The sequence below is a fragment of the Hyposmocoma kahamanoa genome, unplaced genomic scaffold (genome assembly GCF_003589595.1).
Source record: "Hyposmocoma kahamanoa isolate Upper Pololo Valley unplaced genomic scaffold, ASM358959v1 63, whole genome shotgun sequence".
NCBI classification, from domain to species: Eukaryota; Metazoa; Arthropoda; class Insecta; order Lepidoptera; family Cosmopterigidae; genus Hyposmocoma; species Hyposmocoma kahamanoa.
In genome coordinates, this window is record NW_020653851.1 from 13,330,073 (window position 1) to 13,345,278 (window position 15,206).

The window sequence follows — 15,206 nt, forward strand, 5'->3', positions numbered from 1 at the left end:
ACAGTCAGATTAAACAAACTGTATTCTACAGCCAAAGAGTTCTATTTTCAAATGTTGTAATTACTTTTTAAATATTTTTTTATGTAAGTGGCCACTTCCGGAAACTTATAGTGCGCCCTATGTGTTCTACGTCTAAGTTTCGACCTTGTTCCATTAAAGTGTTCTTGAGCGGAATCACAAATAGCTTTCTTAGCACCTTACCTACTTGGTACTTCCGTTTTCCGTCCGATATCTATCCGAAACAATTATTGACAAATATGTAGTACTCGACCGAATTATAGACGCATGAAGTAAATGAAGCTTCATACTTGACATTGTCTTTTGGATTTTATTGTGTTTTGATTCGTTCCGTAGCTTAGTTGGCATAACGTCTGACACGGTTTGCTAGAAGACGTTCCGAAGGAATTTTTCTAAGTGTTCGATCCTTGTGTTAATTATTATACCATTATGGTTATTACTGCTATTATTATTGTGTTTTTTTTTGTTCTCCGGAGGATGTTAGGGACTCCATTCAGTTACTGCTTTTGGACCGACGTCACTTTTATTTTTCATTCTTCTTTCTATGTATTTTTCATTAGTTTTTTAACACAAATGATTTTTCTTTGTGAAACCAAAAGTATCTAAGTATAATGGCTATTTAAACTGTTCAATGTCCTGTTTTTAGTGATTTAGTACAACCCAATAATTATCATAGTTTTTTTTAAAATTCAGACTATTGTATTGTAACAATGTTGTGCATCCCTGGCACTTGTGAGGATTCACTGCTTCAATGTTAATTTTTGACGTATAATAGGTATGAAAATTCGAGCATATTTGTTGCCTCACACGTAAATATACACACACATCCAACTGAAACGACAAAAGCGACATCGACAAAGATTTCTCCAAAAAGCCTCCTTCCATGACTGGTGATTATGACTATAATCCAGAAGCAGGTAGGTCAAGGTTCTAATATATAATAGGCAGTCTAATATATAATGAGTACTGTAATATATTGATACTAACGAATTTCGGTAAATTTTTTTTCAGAAAAAAGAAACATGTTACTATAAGCAATGATAATAAAGTATAGGTAAGTTCGATGAAGGTTTGTCTGAAAGATGTCCAAGAAGAAAGGTGCTAACAGAAATCATATAAAATAACATACAATTATAACTTTTTTATATAAAAAAATGACCTCAAAAGTTTGTAGAATTAGGTACGGCGGATGCGGGCCTTGCTGTGGCGGGTGCAGTTCTTGCTGCGGCGGTTGCTGTGGTGGCTGCTGTTGAAAACTTCCAAATTCGGTTTTGCAAGTTTTGTATCTGTTCTGTTGGTGCTATTCACAATTACTACAGTAAACTGTTTGGGAGATCGTACCTCATGGATACCGTTTTTTGTAACGTTAAGAATAAAATGTGCCTCAGGTACCTCTATTTTCCAGTTTTTATTGAAATCTGCTAACGGACAGTAGGTGAAATCCAATAAACCGATTCATCATCTAATTTATAACCCTTGGAGGTAGGATGTTTTTTAAATTTGTATGGAACTACCAAGGTCTCTCTTTCCAACAAAAGAATCATCGAAATCGGTTCACAGAAGTTGGAGTAATCGCGTAATAAAAAAAACAGTCGAATTGAGGACCTCTTCCTTTTTTGAAGTCGGTTTATAATGAACCTTGTGACTGTGATCAGCGGCGTAAGAAGATGCAGAAAACGACAAAGGCAACGTTGAAATTAATCTAAAAGCTTTTCTTCTAGCATCTACACTTAAACTAAATCATTCACTTTTATTTACCCTACAAGACTAAACTAAGTACGTAAGTCTGTACTTGAATATCCTAGGTCAGTAACAAGTTTACTCAATTTATTCTAATACAAGATAGGTACCAGCATGCAATAACCATCTATGGCATATCAGTGGCCTGCATATTCTAAGGCCAATATCGAACTAGATCAAGATTTGATTTTCATATTGCCGATTTGTCCTTCAATACCAACGTAATCGAAATCTCTAATTGATTTTCTGATTACCTCACCAATTAGTTTTTAGGTATACCTATGTAAAGACGTATATACTGACAAGTAAAGATTTACGACATTAGAGTGACGTCTAGAGTCAATAAAACTGCACGGTCACTAATTCGGGCTTACATTAAGTATTTATCGTTTTATACAAGGTGTTAACCTAATTGTATTACATTCGAAAATGTTACCACACAATAATACGAGTAGGTACAACATTACTACGAAAATAATTAGTCGTTTTATACTAAAAGTTCACATCAACTAGACAAAACTATAGTATAGTATAGAATATCGATGGCTCCACCGAATAAAATATGTGTATTATCAAAATATCAATTTTACAGGAAAAATAGAGTAACAACTTCAATAACTCTGCACCTGATGGATTTATTTGAAAAAAATGATGAACGTGATTGAAATAAAATGTATGTGTAGAATTTAAAAGGTTTTTAAGAAAATGTCTGAAAACCAAATATTTTTAATTATTAATACAGAGGTTGAACATCAGGAAATCATTCTTTTGATCTGACATGATAGTTGCCCTAGATTGGCAAAACGGACACAGGTTCGTGTCCTAACAGATCGAAGGAATTTTTCCGACTTTTGTATTAATAATTATAATAAACTAGTGGAGTAAGTAGCAAGTAGGTGAGTCATTAAGGAGTAATTTCACAAAAATAAAAGAATATGGTAGTAAAATATCGTAATATTCATCAAAATCAATGTGAAATTTTCATTTCACAAGAATAAAAGAATAAAAAATATGTGGTATATTTTTATATTTTTGTGAAAACATATTTGAACAGCAGTTTGAAAGAATTTTTCGCTATTATTTGTATAAAAACTATAAGCGACTGCCAATTTTTTTCAATAGGCATGTATTATTGCATGATACAATACCAAAAAGTAAGATAAAATAAAATACAACAATAAACGTGTAAACCACTTTTAAGTAAATGACAAGATACCCTATACGATTATACTCGTTTTTTATTGTTGAAGCCTGATTATGCGTAATAGAGGTGTATTATTTTATTCGTGCGTAAGTTATATTTCCGTAGTAAAACACATTAGAGTGACATTACATCTAATTTCTTTTTAAAATTTAGGAGGTTCATAATTGAATATACGTCTCGCATATTTTTAACCCACTGCAAAACAGGAGGAGGTTCTCAATTCGATTAAGTTTTCTTATTTTTGTGTGTGTTACACGATTACACCGATATTTGGGAATCGATTTCGGTGATTCTTTTATTGTTGTAAAGGGGGCACCTCAGTAGCGGTCTCATTCAAAGAAAATATTCCACCTCTAAGAGGGGCAAATTAAGGGATGAATGCGGTTTATTGGATTTTATTCACTATCCGTTAACCGATTGAAATAAAACTTAGCAAATAGATCTAATTCCACAGACTTTTGAGATCGGTTTGTTTATAAAAAAGTTATAACTATTATTTATATTTTAATAGAATAAAGTGTTTAGATACCTACATAATTACGAGAAAAAAACATCATCGAAGACATGTTTTGAAATTTTCTTTTAGGTCAGTATGTTATAAAGTGATAAATGTCTTTCAGTTTCGTAAAGAGCCCAAAACGTTAGTTTGTATGAAAAAATAAATAAACACGATTAGATCCGGAAAAAATAGTTTCATTTCGAATGATACCTTTTTATAAAGAAGGTCCCCATTCGTCATTGCGACGTTGTAATCAGATTCTGTTCAGATTTATGATATCAACAGGAAAATACGAGTGCAAAATTGCTCTACAAAGTCGCGGGATAAGAGGTAGTGGGTATCACATTATGATATATTTATCTCAAGTCATACGAAAGACTATGAGTTTTTCGGAATTTTGAATAATAATATAATTATATATTCAGACAATGGTATTGTCCAACAGTGTTAGTATCTTACAAAATAATTAAAAAAACTATGTTAGTGACAAAGAAAATAAAATAAAAATACAAGTCAAACTATCTCACTAAGCGATTTTTTAGTATATAGATTTTAAGGCTTTCGTGTTTATTCACAAAAATGATTATCACTAATTTTAGGCTTCTTACCACGGTATGACTTCTTTTTATTTTCCCGATATTCAGGAACGGTTGCACGCTCCATGGTCACGGGTTGACTGGACAGCGGCAGATGACAGCTTTAAGAGCAGACATATCTGTCTACCCTCTTGCGCTATCGACGAACTACCTTCATCGCGATTTGTTGTGGCGTTACCATTGTCACTAACTTTTTTCACACAAACCACACTCACTGTATCCACACGCGAAACTGAAGTCGAGGTGTTTTTGTTTTTATTATTGCATCATGATCTTTTAGTATAATTGAACCACAGGCTGCTCGTATACAACTATTGGCAGTAGGCTTTGAAGGGCGTAATTTTTACTTGCCTACTGCAACGAGCAAACCTGCGCTGCGTGCCAACATATTACTTCTAATCGCCAATGCTCTACGTTTCCTCTCAATATCCGCCTGGTCATCAAGGTCGTCGGTAATATAACGCCCTAGATATTTAAAACTCACATAAAAACACACATATTAACTGCGAAATTTAATTAGAAATTTACCATGACTTTTTCGGTGAAGGAAAACATCGTGATGAAACTCGCACGTTGAAGAAGGTTCACAATCCTCGGAAAACGCGTGTGTGTGAGGACCAGCGTGGCTAACTATGACCAAAACCCTCGCCTGAGAGGAGACCCGTGCAGAGCAGTTGGATGTGTAAATGAGTTGATGATAATGATGATGTTCAAAACTATCTTTACGGACAAATTACAGTTTTCATGGTGTTGCCATCTCGGATATCCCGGGTTTGATCCCTGGCCAGGACAATATAGAAAACTTACTTTTCTATATTGTTTCGGGTTTGGGTGTTTGTGGTACCGTCGTTGTTTCTGATATTCATAACGCAAGTGCAGTTAGAAAGAAAGAAAAGAGAAAATATATATATTTTTAGTACCATACATGCAGTACAATTACGAGTACAATATTATGAATTTATGCTTCAAAGTGTGTTGTACTGAAAAGGGTCCAACTCAGCAAATACCGTTTGTTCCGGTTTTCAAGGGTAAGGGTGCTGGTGAAATTACAGGCACATGGGACTTGTCAACTTATGTCTCAGGGTGACGCGCGCAGTGGCAGTGCCTCTCAGATCTTTGCGATTTGAAGCTCTGAGTGGCATTGCAACTGTTATGGCGTGTAGCTTACCATGGGCGCACTTGTTCGTCCCGTCACTTGATATTATAAAAAATATACTGCGGCGTGGAGCCACAGCATTAGTTTTCAGTGGACCGTTTCCGAAGTCGATTTGAAAAAGTTTACAAATAAAATTTAAAAATAAATGTGGACGGGAATTAAACAAGTACCGGTCCAATTACAGTGCAACAAGCGGAAATTCACCGGGCAAGGTTAGGTCATGAAGTTGCTGTAACTGGTATCATGTGGTTAAGGCGATTATTCATCTAGTATTTACCTACTAACTATCGTTATTATTACATCTTGAAACTGGAAAAGTTTATTCTCATTTCGACCCTATATAGAACTACAAAAGTGTATTATAAAAATCTTATGTCTTTAGATGGTTACATATTTTTATGATAATTTGGTAAATTATAAATGTATATGATGAATAGTTAAACATATTTTTTTTAATTAAGAATGTTGATTGTTTGCGGTTCTATTTATTTAGACATTTTATGTAACAGAGCTCCTTGCGCCTTTAGTAACAATAGAGCACTTTACTAAAGAGTTCGTCCAGGGAAGTACTGCCACCTTACCTATTTCTGCCGCCAAGCAGTAATGTGAACATTACTGCGTTCCCATTTGGAACGGTGCTGGTGAAATTACAGGCACATGGGATTTTCAACTTATGTCTCAGGGATCACCCTGAGACATAAGATAAGATAAGATCTGAGGGGAAATGCAACTGTTTCGGACAGGCGTGTTACTAGGTGTTGTTAGGCGCGCGTATTTCGTAGATTTAAAGTCAAATAACTATTGTTTTATCCATTTATCTAAACTGAGTATTAATTATGCAACATACCTGTGATTTATATATATAGAACGGCGTAATCGCATTTTGTGACAAAGCTCTTTAAATTGACAGAAAAACAAACCTCTGCTTCTGCTGCTGCAACTGCGGAAGTTTCGCCCGTTTTTTCACGCCTGTTTTCGTTTCTGCTTCCGCAACTGTTGTAATGGAACTTTACTCGAAATTTACATCGTTCGAGATGGTACAGGCGCACATGCGTATTGGCGATGGGGCGCGCGTGTTTAGCAGTTTTGTGCTGTGTTAAGTGCAATTGTGAAACTAAAACAAGCCCCGTTTGGAACTATTTCGTTGAAATCTTTATGGTATTTACACTTGCGTTCCGCGTCCGCTTCCGTTTTCGTACTTTTGATGTCTGCGTCCGTTATGGTATCCAATGCATCGCTATTGAGTAGGTAGGTATACGTGAGATTAGCTAGATCTACAATGAATTGCTTACAATTAGAAAGATAGACAATACATAATACGTAATGTTATCTTACCATAAGGACACATAATAAATTAACAGTGAAAACAAAACAAGCAAACTAAAAAGATAGAAAGATATAAGTAAGTATACATTATAAACAGCTGGCATCTAACTAATTATAAAGAACAAGGTGTGTGCAACAGCAAGTATGCAATCTGCACTATGTAATATAAAGTTTATTTACTAGAATAAGTTTACTGGCAAAGAACATTATAATATCATACAATTTAGTTTTAATGATCATTTAATTTTTTTATCTGTTCTATTATAAAACTTACGATTCTGGAGCTGGATTCAATGTGAGTGAACTGCAAGTGCCTACATAGGCGTTGATCGGAAGGAATACCGGATGATATTGAAATCTGGATATAAAATACTTTATTTCCTCAAAGCTATAGTAGATTTCCTTCACGGCTAGTATAAAAAGATATAGTGCCAATTCATTTTATCCAATAACTTTGTGTATTTCACAGGAGTATTTACTATCTAGTTTATTTAGATACAATGAAGGCGTTCCTTTTCGTGTGCATGGTTGCCATCGCCGCTGCTAATGTAAGATATATTACTTATTATATATTAAGCAATAGCTTATGTAATAAGGAAAAAAAATAGAAAATATTGTAGTGATTTTGACGTAAGGCGTCATGAGATGTTCTGTGGTTTATTTAGGCATCACTTCTATAAAATTTTATTTGTTTTTAATGTTCAATAATCTTATTACAATTTATGTAGATAAAAGAAAAACCCATTCATTAGTTTAGGCTGGTTTTAATTACATTTAATATTGGGTGGTTTTTATCTGTTTTGTCGGGGCCAACATGTAGAGTGCCGTGGAGATTTTGTATACATGTTTAGTTAGGTTGTATTTTGATTTATCTGTCTGGATTTTTTTAAGTGTTTTCTTGATGTACCATTTTACTAATGGGGCTGACATGTTCAATAACGATCAAAGTCCCTAAATAAACAAAGATTAATAAAAAAGTAAATTCTCTGTTTCTAATGCCAACAGGATAATGGCCTCAACCTTCGGATCGGCACGTATATCAGAATTATCAGCCTATTGTGGTTCATTGCTGGACAAAGACCGCTCCCAATGTGCGTCATGTCGCCCTGCCTTCTCCCTAGCTTCTCGTATTCATTTTCTGGCAGCAGTCTTTCGCATATCGTCACTCCATCTTTACTTAAGAACTCGTATCCGCCATTGGTTACCTCTTCTTCGACAGCATAAGACTACATACTACATGCCTCTCTGTTCGGCAACTGTTTGTCCTACAAAAAGTTTTGAAAAAAACAATCAATTAATCCATTTGGTTCCATATTTTTAACCAACCACAGACTCGATACTTTTCTTGTATACAACTCCTCACAGCACACCCGCACAGATTCTTCTGCTTCCTTTGCACATTCTTTACTTACAACAAGATACCTAAAATAAAGGTAGTCATTTACTTTGTTTAGGCATCGCAACTACACTATTATTCTAAGATATAATTGTATAGGTTTATGAAGATTAGTAAGTTACTTACCAAATAAGTAAGTAATAAATAAAATGAAGATTACTTAATAATTAAGGTTCATTTTGTTAATGTTTATTTTAATATGGTCATAGCTATATCATAGCTAACTACAATACACTCAGTTTTCCAAAACAAAAAAATATGATAGGTTTTTTTTATCTCTATTTCCAGAGCGCCGAGTTGTCGCAAAAACAAAAGGAAGCCGTAAAGAAGTTCACTGCTGAGTGCGTCAAGGAAACAGGCGTCAGACCCGAACTTCTAGCCCAAGCAAAGAAAGGTCAATTCAGCGACGATGAGGCTCTTAAGAAATTTACCCTATGTTTCTTCAAAAAGACCGGAATTTTGACTTCCGATGCGAAGCTTAATACTGACGTAGCTTTAGCCAAATTGCCTTCCAACGTCGATAAAACCAAAGTAGCTAAAGTTCTAGAGGAATGTAAAAAGAAGACGGGAAAGACTCATGCCGACACTGCGTTTGAAATTTTCAAATGCTACTACAGTGCTGCTCCAACTCATCTCATTTTTTAAGCAAATAAGAAATTGATTTTTTGTATATTGTTATTCTTTTTAATTTATGCTGTTCTTTCAATCTTTGATAAATTATTAAAATGTTTATTTTTTGTTACATTTTAATTTTGTTATTCGTTTTGTATATTCATTTTGTTATTAGTTTTGTTACACGTGGTAAAACTACCACGTATAATTGGGTGGATCTTTTTTAACATGTCTTTCACACGTTTTTCCCATCGCGGTAGGTAGAGACAACAGCCTTCCACTTGCTACGGTCCTGACACACACCTTTCGCCTCATCAATACGCATCAGTGCTTTCAAACACGCTCGTCAGGTAAAGGTACTCTTGACTTGGCCCCTCTTTAGGATGGCCTCAATTTGGTCATGGTAAATTCGCCTTGGTCGGCCCTTACCAACTTACCCGCTCACACTCGCCTTATAAATCTGTTTTGTCAATCTTCTTTCATTCATTCTCTCTACATGTCCGAACCATCTAAGCATCCCTTACAGTTTATAAATTTATTATAAACACGTACAGCTATCAAAGCAAAACAGAAAACAATAGCAAGAGAAGGCGCCAAAAACAATCACATTTAAATTTAGAATTTAAATATAAAACTAAACTTAAAAAGGCTGTATAAAATATATATAAAGGAGATTTGTAGCGACTGCTGTGATTCGCTACATAAGTGTTCTACGATTAGGTCTTCTGAGGTTCCAAAGTCTAATTAATACATTAATATTTATTTAAATTAATTTGCCAAATTAAACTTTATTTATTTAACTTTATAAAAAAAATAAGTGCGCGTTTGAACTCCATCGCACCTGATAGAAAGTAAGGAGGTCGACGATGGAGCATGCACACCTAAATAATACCTATTTACTCTCGCCTTGACGATATAGCGTTCAAGGAATAAGTCTACAGGCAGGGAATTCCACTCCACAACCGTTCGCCATACAAATGTGGAAGCATACTTCGTGAGTTTTGTCAGAATGATATCAAAAAACTAATTCATCCGCGTAGTTTTGCGTTTGGTCATCCATGACAATCGTTTAGAAATTTAAAGCCATTCATGTTGGTGGACATTCAAATACGCTGATTTTCAGATTACTCCTGGTTCCGGATCTTACCTATGGATAGTATAGCGATCTCCTGAGCGAATAATATTTTTTTTATGATACCATGTGACAGGACGAACAAGTCGTGCGCATGGTGGTAAACATAAGTTGACAAGTCCCATGTGTCTGTAATTTCACCACCACCCTTCAAAACCGAAACGCAGTAATGTTCACATTACTCTTTCACAAGGAGTTCTACCGCTACTAAAAATAATATCCCTCTACATATTATACTACCTCCTTGGCCGAACTGTTGCCACGCACTTTTTGGATGTAATTTGTGGTTGTCTACATGTGCGTCTATGGCACCCGCGATAAAGGATTTCCCTAGTGTGGGGCTGGGAGTGTGTGCGTTATTATTATATTTTCATATTCAATACTTTTATAAGCTCGTAAAAGTAGAATGCTAATACCACCAGGAAATTTTATACTGGTCAGTATCATTTGAATCATTGTCTTTGTTTTTATTTACATCGAAATTATATTGTATTCATAATAATGTGCCAAATAACCACACTTAGATCGAATTTGAAACCAAATACGGTCTCTAACTCAAAAATTGATGGAATAGAGAAAATACAATTTGAAAGTAAAAAAAAATATTGAACGGATCTTATAATGTGGAGCGAATAATATGGTTATTTTTATTTATACACAATGTTCACTTACATCTATTTATAAACGAGAATGTAAATTTATTGGTGTCATTTAGTAAATATTTTGTACTTTCGAAACGTGTTTTATTAAATTCACAATTTTGAGTTGCGACATTTATTTGGTTTTATGTGTGACGTGTTCTCGAACTAAGGAAGAATTCTTTGTTTTGTGTATTTTTATATTCAGTATTATATTTGAGTACCAAGGCAATAGAATGCTCTCCGGGTCACCAAGAGAACAAATAATTTGGAAAAGTTCCAAATTTGTTCTATCTGGATGATATTAGGTGGTCCTAAACCGTCGGGCCACCAATGTCATCAAATAATGAAGAAGAAGGTTCAAGAATTTACTTTTTTTTATATAAAGGTGCATTTAGTCAAATGTAACAAGTTATCCTCAATCCGTTTCAATGCCACCTAAATAAAGGTATAAAAAGTTATGGTTACCCTCACCGTGCTCATTCTACTAGATGTATTGAGTGCTGTAAGACTCTTTTTGTCTAATTTCTTACATTATTATTTTTTTATATTTAAAATGTATAAAATAATATTTACATTTGCCTTGAGTTTGGTTTATGTTGACTTTGGTTATTCGCGTCACGTAAGTTGGTTATTTGTAAGGTTAATTAATTAAGTCTTAATATATTAACCCGTTCATAGACAGTAACGTCATTTACCGTAATATTAAATATCAGAATATGATGACTTTGTTATAAAAAAACGACCTCAAAAGTTCGTGGAGTTACTTTATATTTGCCAAGTTTTATTGAAATTGGTTACCGGAAAATGAGTGAAACCGGATACATCCTCTAGTTTGCCACCCTTAGAGGTGGAATATTTCCTTCAAATTGAAATGGGACCAACTACCAATACAGAGGTGACCTCTTTGCAACAAAAAAAGCAATCATCAAAATCGGTTCACAAATGTCGGAATTATCGCGAAACATGCAAAAAAAATACAATCGAATAAAGAACCTCCCCCTTTTTTAAAATCGGGTAATAATATGGGGTACCTCGTTTCGCTATACGGACCTCAAAAGACCAACTACGGACTTTACAGTGCGATTCATAAGTACTTTCTGTGTCGTTGCTGCATACTGCTCCTCCATAGAGAAGTATTTAACAATGTACTGACAAAATTCAATGATTTATATTGAAAATTTTATGTATTGTTTTATGATACCAAGTGATGGGACGAACAAGTCGTGCGCCTGGTGATAAGCGACACGCATGTCCAAAATAGTTGCAGTTTCGCTCAGAGCTTTAAATCGCTAAGATCTGATGGGCATTACCACTGCACCCATCACCCTAAGACAAAAGTTGAAATGTCCCATGTGCATGTAATTTCACCAGCATCCTTATCCTCCAAAACACGCAGTAATGTGAGCATTACTGCGTTCCTTGGCCGTAGAAATAGGTAAGATGGCAGTAGTTACTTGGAATAATTTTTTCTCAAGTCGCTCTACTGTTACTATATTGAATCAATATAAGCACTACGGCAAGAAAACTAGTGACAGTTTTGTTTGGGGTACTGTTAATGAATGAGTTAATTTACGAAAGAATTCCCTGTAAATCCGAAACAATGATAAAATTTTGTTATCTTTCTTATTTATCTTGTCATATCTAAAGCGCTTATTAACTGAACTATGAACAATAATTTCCAATTGCCGGTTTTACTGTTACAAGTTTAATTAAAATTCGATAAAGTATTATATTTATAGGTAATTGAATAACATTACTTGTAGGTAATTTATTTCTTATTTCTTTTGTTGATACATAATATAATCATAACATATTACTAAAAAAAGTCGACCTAAATCTCATCAGTTTTCGCTTTGTTCGTTGACGCGGCCTCCTCAATAATAATCTAAACGCATTTTTTTATAATTCCAAGTGACGAAACGAACAAGTCGTGCGCCTGGTGGTAAGCGACACGCCTGTCCATAACAGTTGCAGTGCCACTCACAGCATTAAATCGTAATGATCTTAGGGACACTGCCACTGCGCCCGTAACCCTGAGACATAAGTAGACAAGTCTCCTGTGTCTGTAACTTCACCAGCACCCTTACTCTTCAAAACCGGAACGCAGTAATGCTGACATAACTGCTTGGCGGCAGAAATAGGTAAGGTAGCAGTAAATCCCTGGACGAACTCTTTCACTAGGAGCTCTACTGCTACGCATATGAAAATCCTTATCAAAACGAATCACGTATGAGCTCAAACACAAGGTAGCTGCTGTGTTGAGGAGTATGTTGAGGAGTTCGTCTCATCTGTCATGACAATTTATTTTCATTTGTATTACGTCTATGTGCCAAGTTTTATTGAAATCGTTTAAGTGAAAATGGGTGAAATTCAATGAACCAGATTAATTCCCTAATTTACCACTCTTAGAAGTAAAATATTTTCTTCAAATTTGAATAGGACCACTACTGATGTACTCCTTTTCTAGCAAAAAAAAACAGAGTCATCAAAATCGGTTCACAAATATCGGAGTAATCGCATAACATACATAAAAAAAATACAATCGAATTAAAAACCTCCTCCTTCTTTTTTGTAGTCAGTTAAAAATTAGAAACTACTTGATAAAAGATTAACGTAGAACGTGGAATTAATTTTTTATTTAATCGATTTCTCATTTACTTACTTATTTATTTATTCCAGAATGTACAGCTTGCACCAGAAAAAACTACAAATTTATTACAATTTGTATTACAATGTATCAGCGAAACTGGTGCGGATCCTGCAATTCTGATACAAATTCGCAATAAGGAATATTCCGCTGATGATAACGTGAAGCAGTTCTTCCTATGTGCGTTCAAAAAGTCAGGGATATCGAATAGAAAAGGAATTATAAATACGGACAAATTGCTAAGAATCTACCCTCAAAATGTAGACAAGGAAGGAATAATAAAAGCCGCTGAAAACTGCAAAGACCATAGTGCTACAGAGGCAAAAGATAAAGTTTATAATTTTTTTAAATGTTATCAAGAAAAGACACCAGTTCATATTGCTTGGGGTAATTAAATGTGGAATAAAGTTTGTTTGTTTGATTTTTTATAATTCACAATTTATTTGAAACACATGCTGTATAAAGTAGATGGTAACAAAGTAAGTATAGCCGTGGTAGTCTAATGGTTTGGTCTACAGCCTCTCAAGCTGAGGCCATGGATTGGAATCTGGGCGAGCCCAGAGTTTGAGTTTTCGGAATTTATGTGCGAAATTTTTATTTGAAATTTACGTGCACACACTCATAATAAGAGCGCGTTCAAATTTGCCGCTGTTAGCCGCGCTGCAGCAGCGCTGCAGCCGCGCGGCGGCCGCGCGACTGTCACTTTTCATACAATTCTAGACGCGCTGCAGCGCTGCGGCAGCGCGGCTAATTTGAACGCGCCCTAACGCGAACACTATAGCGCTTATAATAGGCGCCATTGCAGCGCCTTTATAAGCGTCTAATTTGAATATTGTTTATGTACGTGGCCAGTTCTGGAAACTTATAATGCGCCCTAATGGCGCCCTATGTATTTTTCATTCCTTGGGATATATTAGTCGACAGAGAGCACAGTTTGAAATTATTCTGATATTCTTCTAACATCGTTTTTTTTTATAATTTACAATTTTACAATTATTATTATTAATATTGAGCTAAATCACTATCATTTCAATTTATTTATTTACATAGGAATCTTGACATGTTTTAAGTCTATCTCATAAAAACATTCCACAAAATGAAATACTATCTTCAGGGCTACCTTCGCCTTCGTCATCATTTCTGCATTCTTGAGTTACAATCACAATTTTCTTTTTTCCATCAGGAAATATTTCAGTCAACTTCAACGTATAACTATCTTACCCTCTGAAGATGAAAAACGCAACACCGAAGCTTTTTTATTTAGTCCCGTATCTCGCATATTTCATTTTCAATTAATTTGAAAGCAGTGGGACTTTTTTAGGGCACGCATGGTAAACTCTGCAAAAATATTCTAGTAACCGTTGCTGCTGGTAATTTAATTGCTGAAATATATATAGATAAAATTAATAATATATAAAACCGACCAAGAACTTGACGATTTTCAATTAAAACATTGTACATTCGTCTTCACATCATAGTATACGATATAATTTTGGTAAACAACACACTGCCATCTATCGTCGACTAACATAAATGCTTCAGCAAGCCCTTAGATTCGTAACGTACGTAGTATGTCACCTCATCCAATTAATACTTAGATTAAATAATAGATGGCCATTGACTAAAAGCCTCTAAAATCGGCTCTACTTTAGCAATATACTAACTATATAAAACGTCTATGAGCTCTATAAACCTTTATTTAATAATACATTGTATAGCGATCATCGTCACGAATTGAAAATGTAACCTCTTGAATGTTAGGCCTTGTTTAGTTTCCTTCTCTTGTATTAATAGAATTTATTTTGCCGAGAACAACATTGTCATTGAAAAGTAAACTTTTCTAGTAAGTATAAAAACCTAAATCTTGGACTGTAAGCTGAAATATCCTGTTTCCACATCTATTAGGATATGTGTTTTAAGTACATAGGAGTTGAGGAAATACAGTGAATGCGTATATTAATAGGAAACAAATGCAAATAATACTTACCTAGGTGCCATAGTCAAAAATATACTAGTGTATTTAAGATATGTATAAATGGCATGTATCTATGGTATATCCACCGCATCATCTGGAGTAGGTGCACTTTTTACCAAGCTCAAACACAAAAATAATAAAAAGAAATAATACATTTGTATGACATCAAAAAACTTAAGGCACATGGATACAATGTATGAAGTTTTACATACGTATTTCTATACTCGGATTTTATATTTTGTGTGTAATACCTTATTATTTCTG

At 34.6% G+C, this 15,206-nt stretch overlaps 1 protein-coding gene across 1 annotated transcript; it reads left to right on the forward strand.

Annotated features, from left to right (window-relative positions):
* The first annotated feature begins 7,039 nt into the window (after positions 1-7,039).
* On the forward strand, positions 7,040-8,580 carry LOC113229894 (general odorant-binding protein 56d-like). Its single transcript, XM_026463583.1, has 2 exons — positions 7,040-7,087; positions 8,224-8,580. The coding sequence occupies exons 1-2, from the start codon at positions 7,040-7,042 to the stop codon at positions 8,578-8,580; spliced, it is 405 nt and encodes a 134-aa protein (XP_026319368.1).
* The last annotated feature ends 6,626 nt before the right edge of the window (positions 8,581-15,206 follow it).

Excerpts from the sequence above, each read along its gene's own strand:
- LOC113229894 (XM_026463583.1), top strand. The coding sequence starts at position 7,040 with ATGAAGGCGTTCCTTTTCGTGTGCATGGTTGCCATCGCCGCTGCTAAT. Across the intron at positions 7,088-8,223 it reads TTGCCATCGCCGCTGCTAAT|AGCGCCGAGTTGTCGCAAAA; the intron begins GTAAGATATATT and ends CTCTATTTCCAG.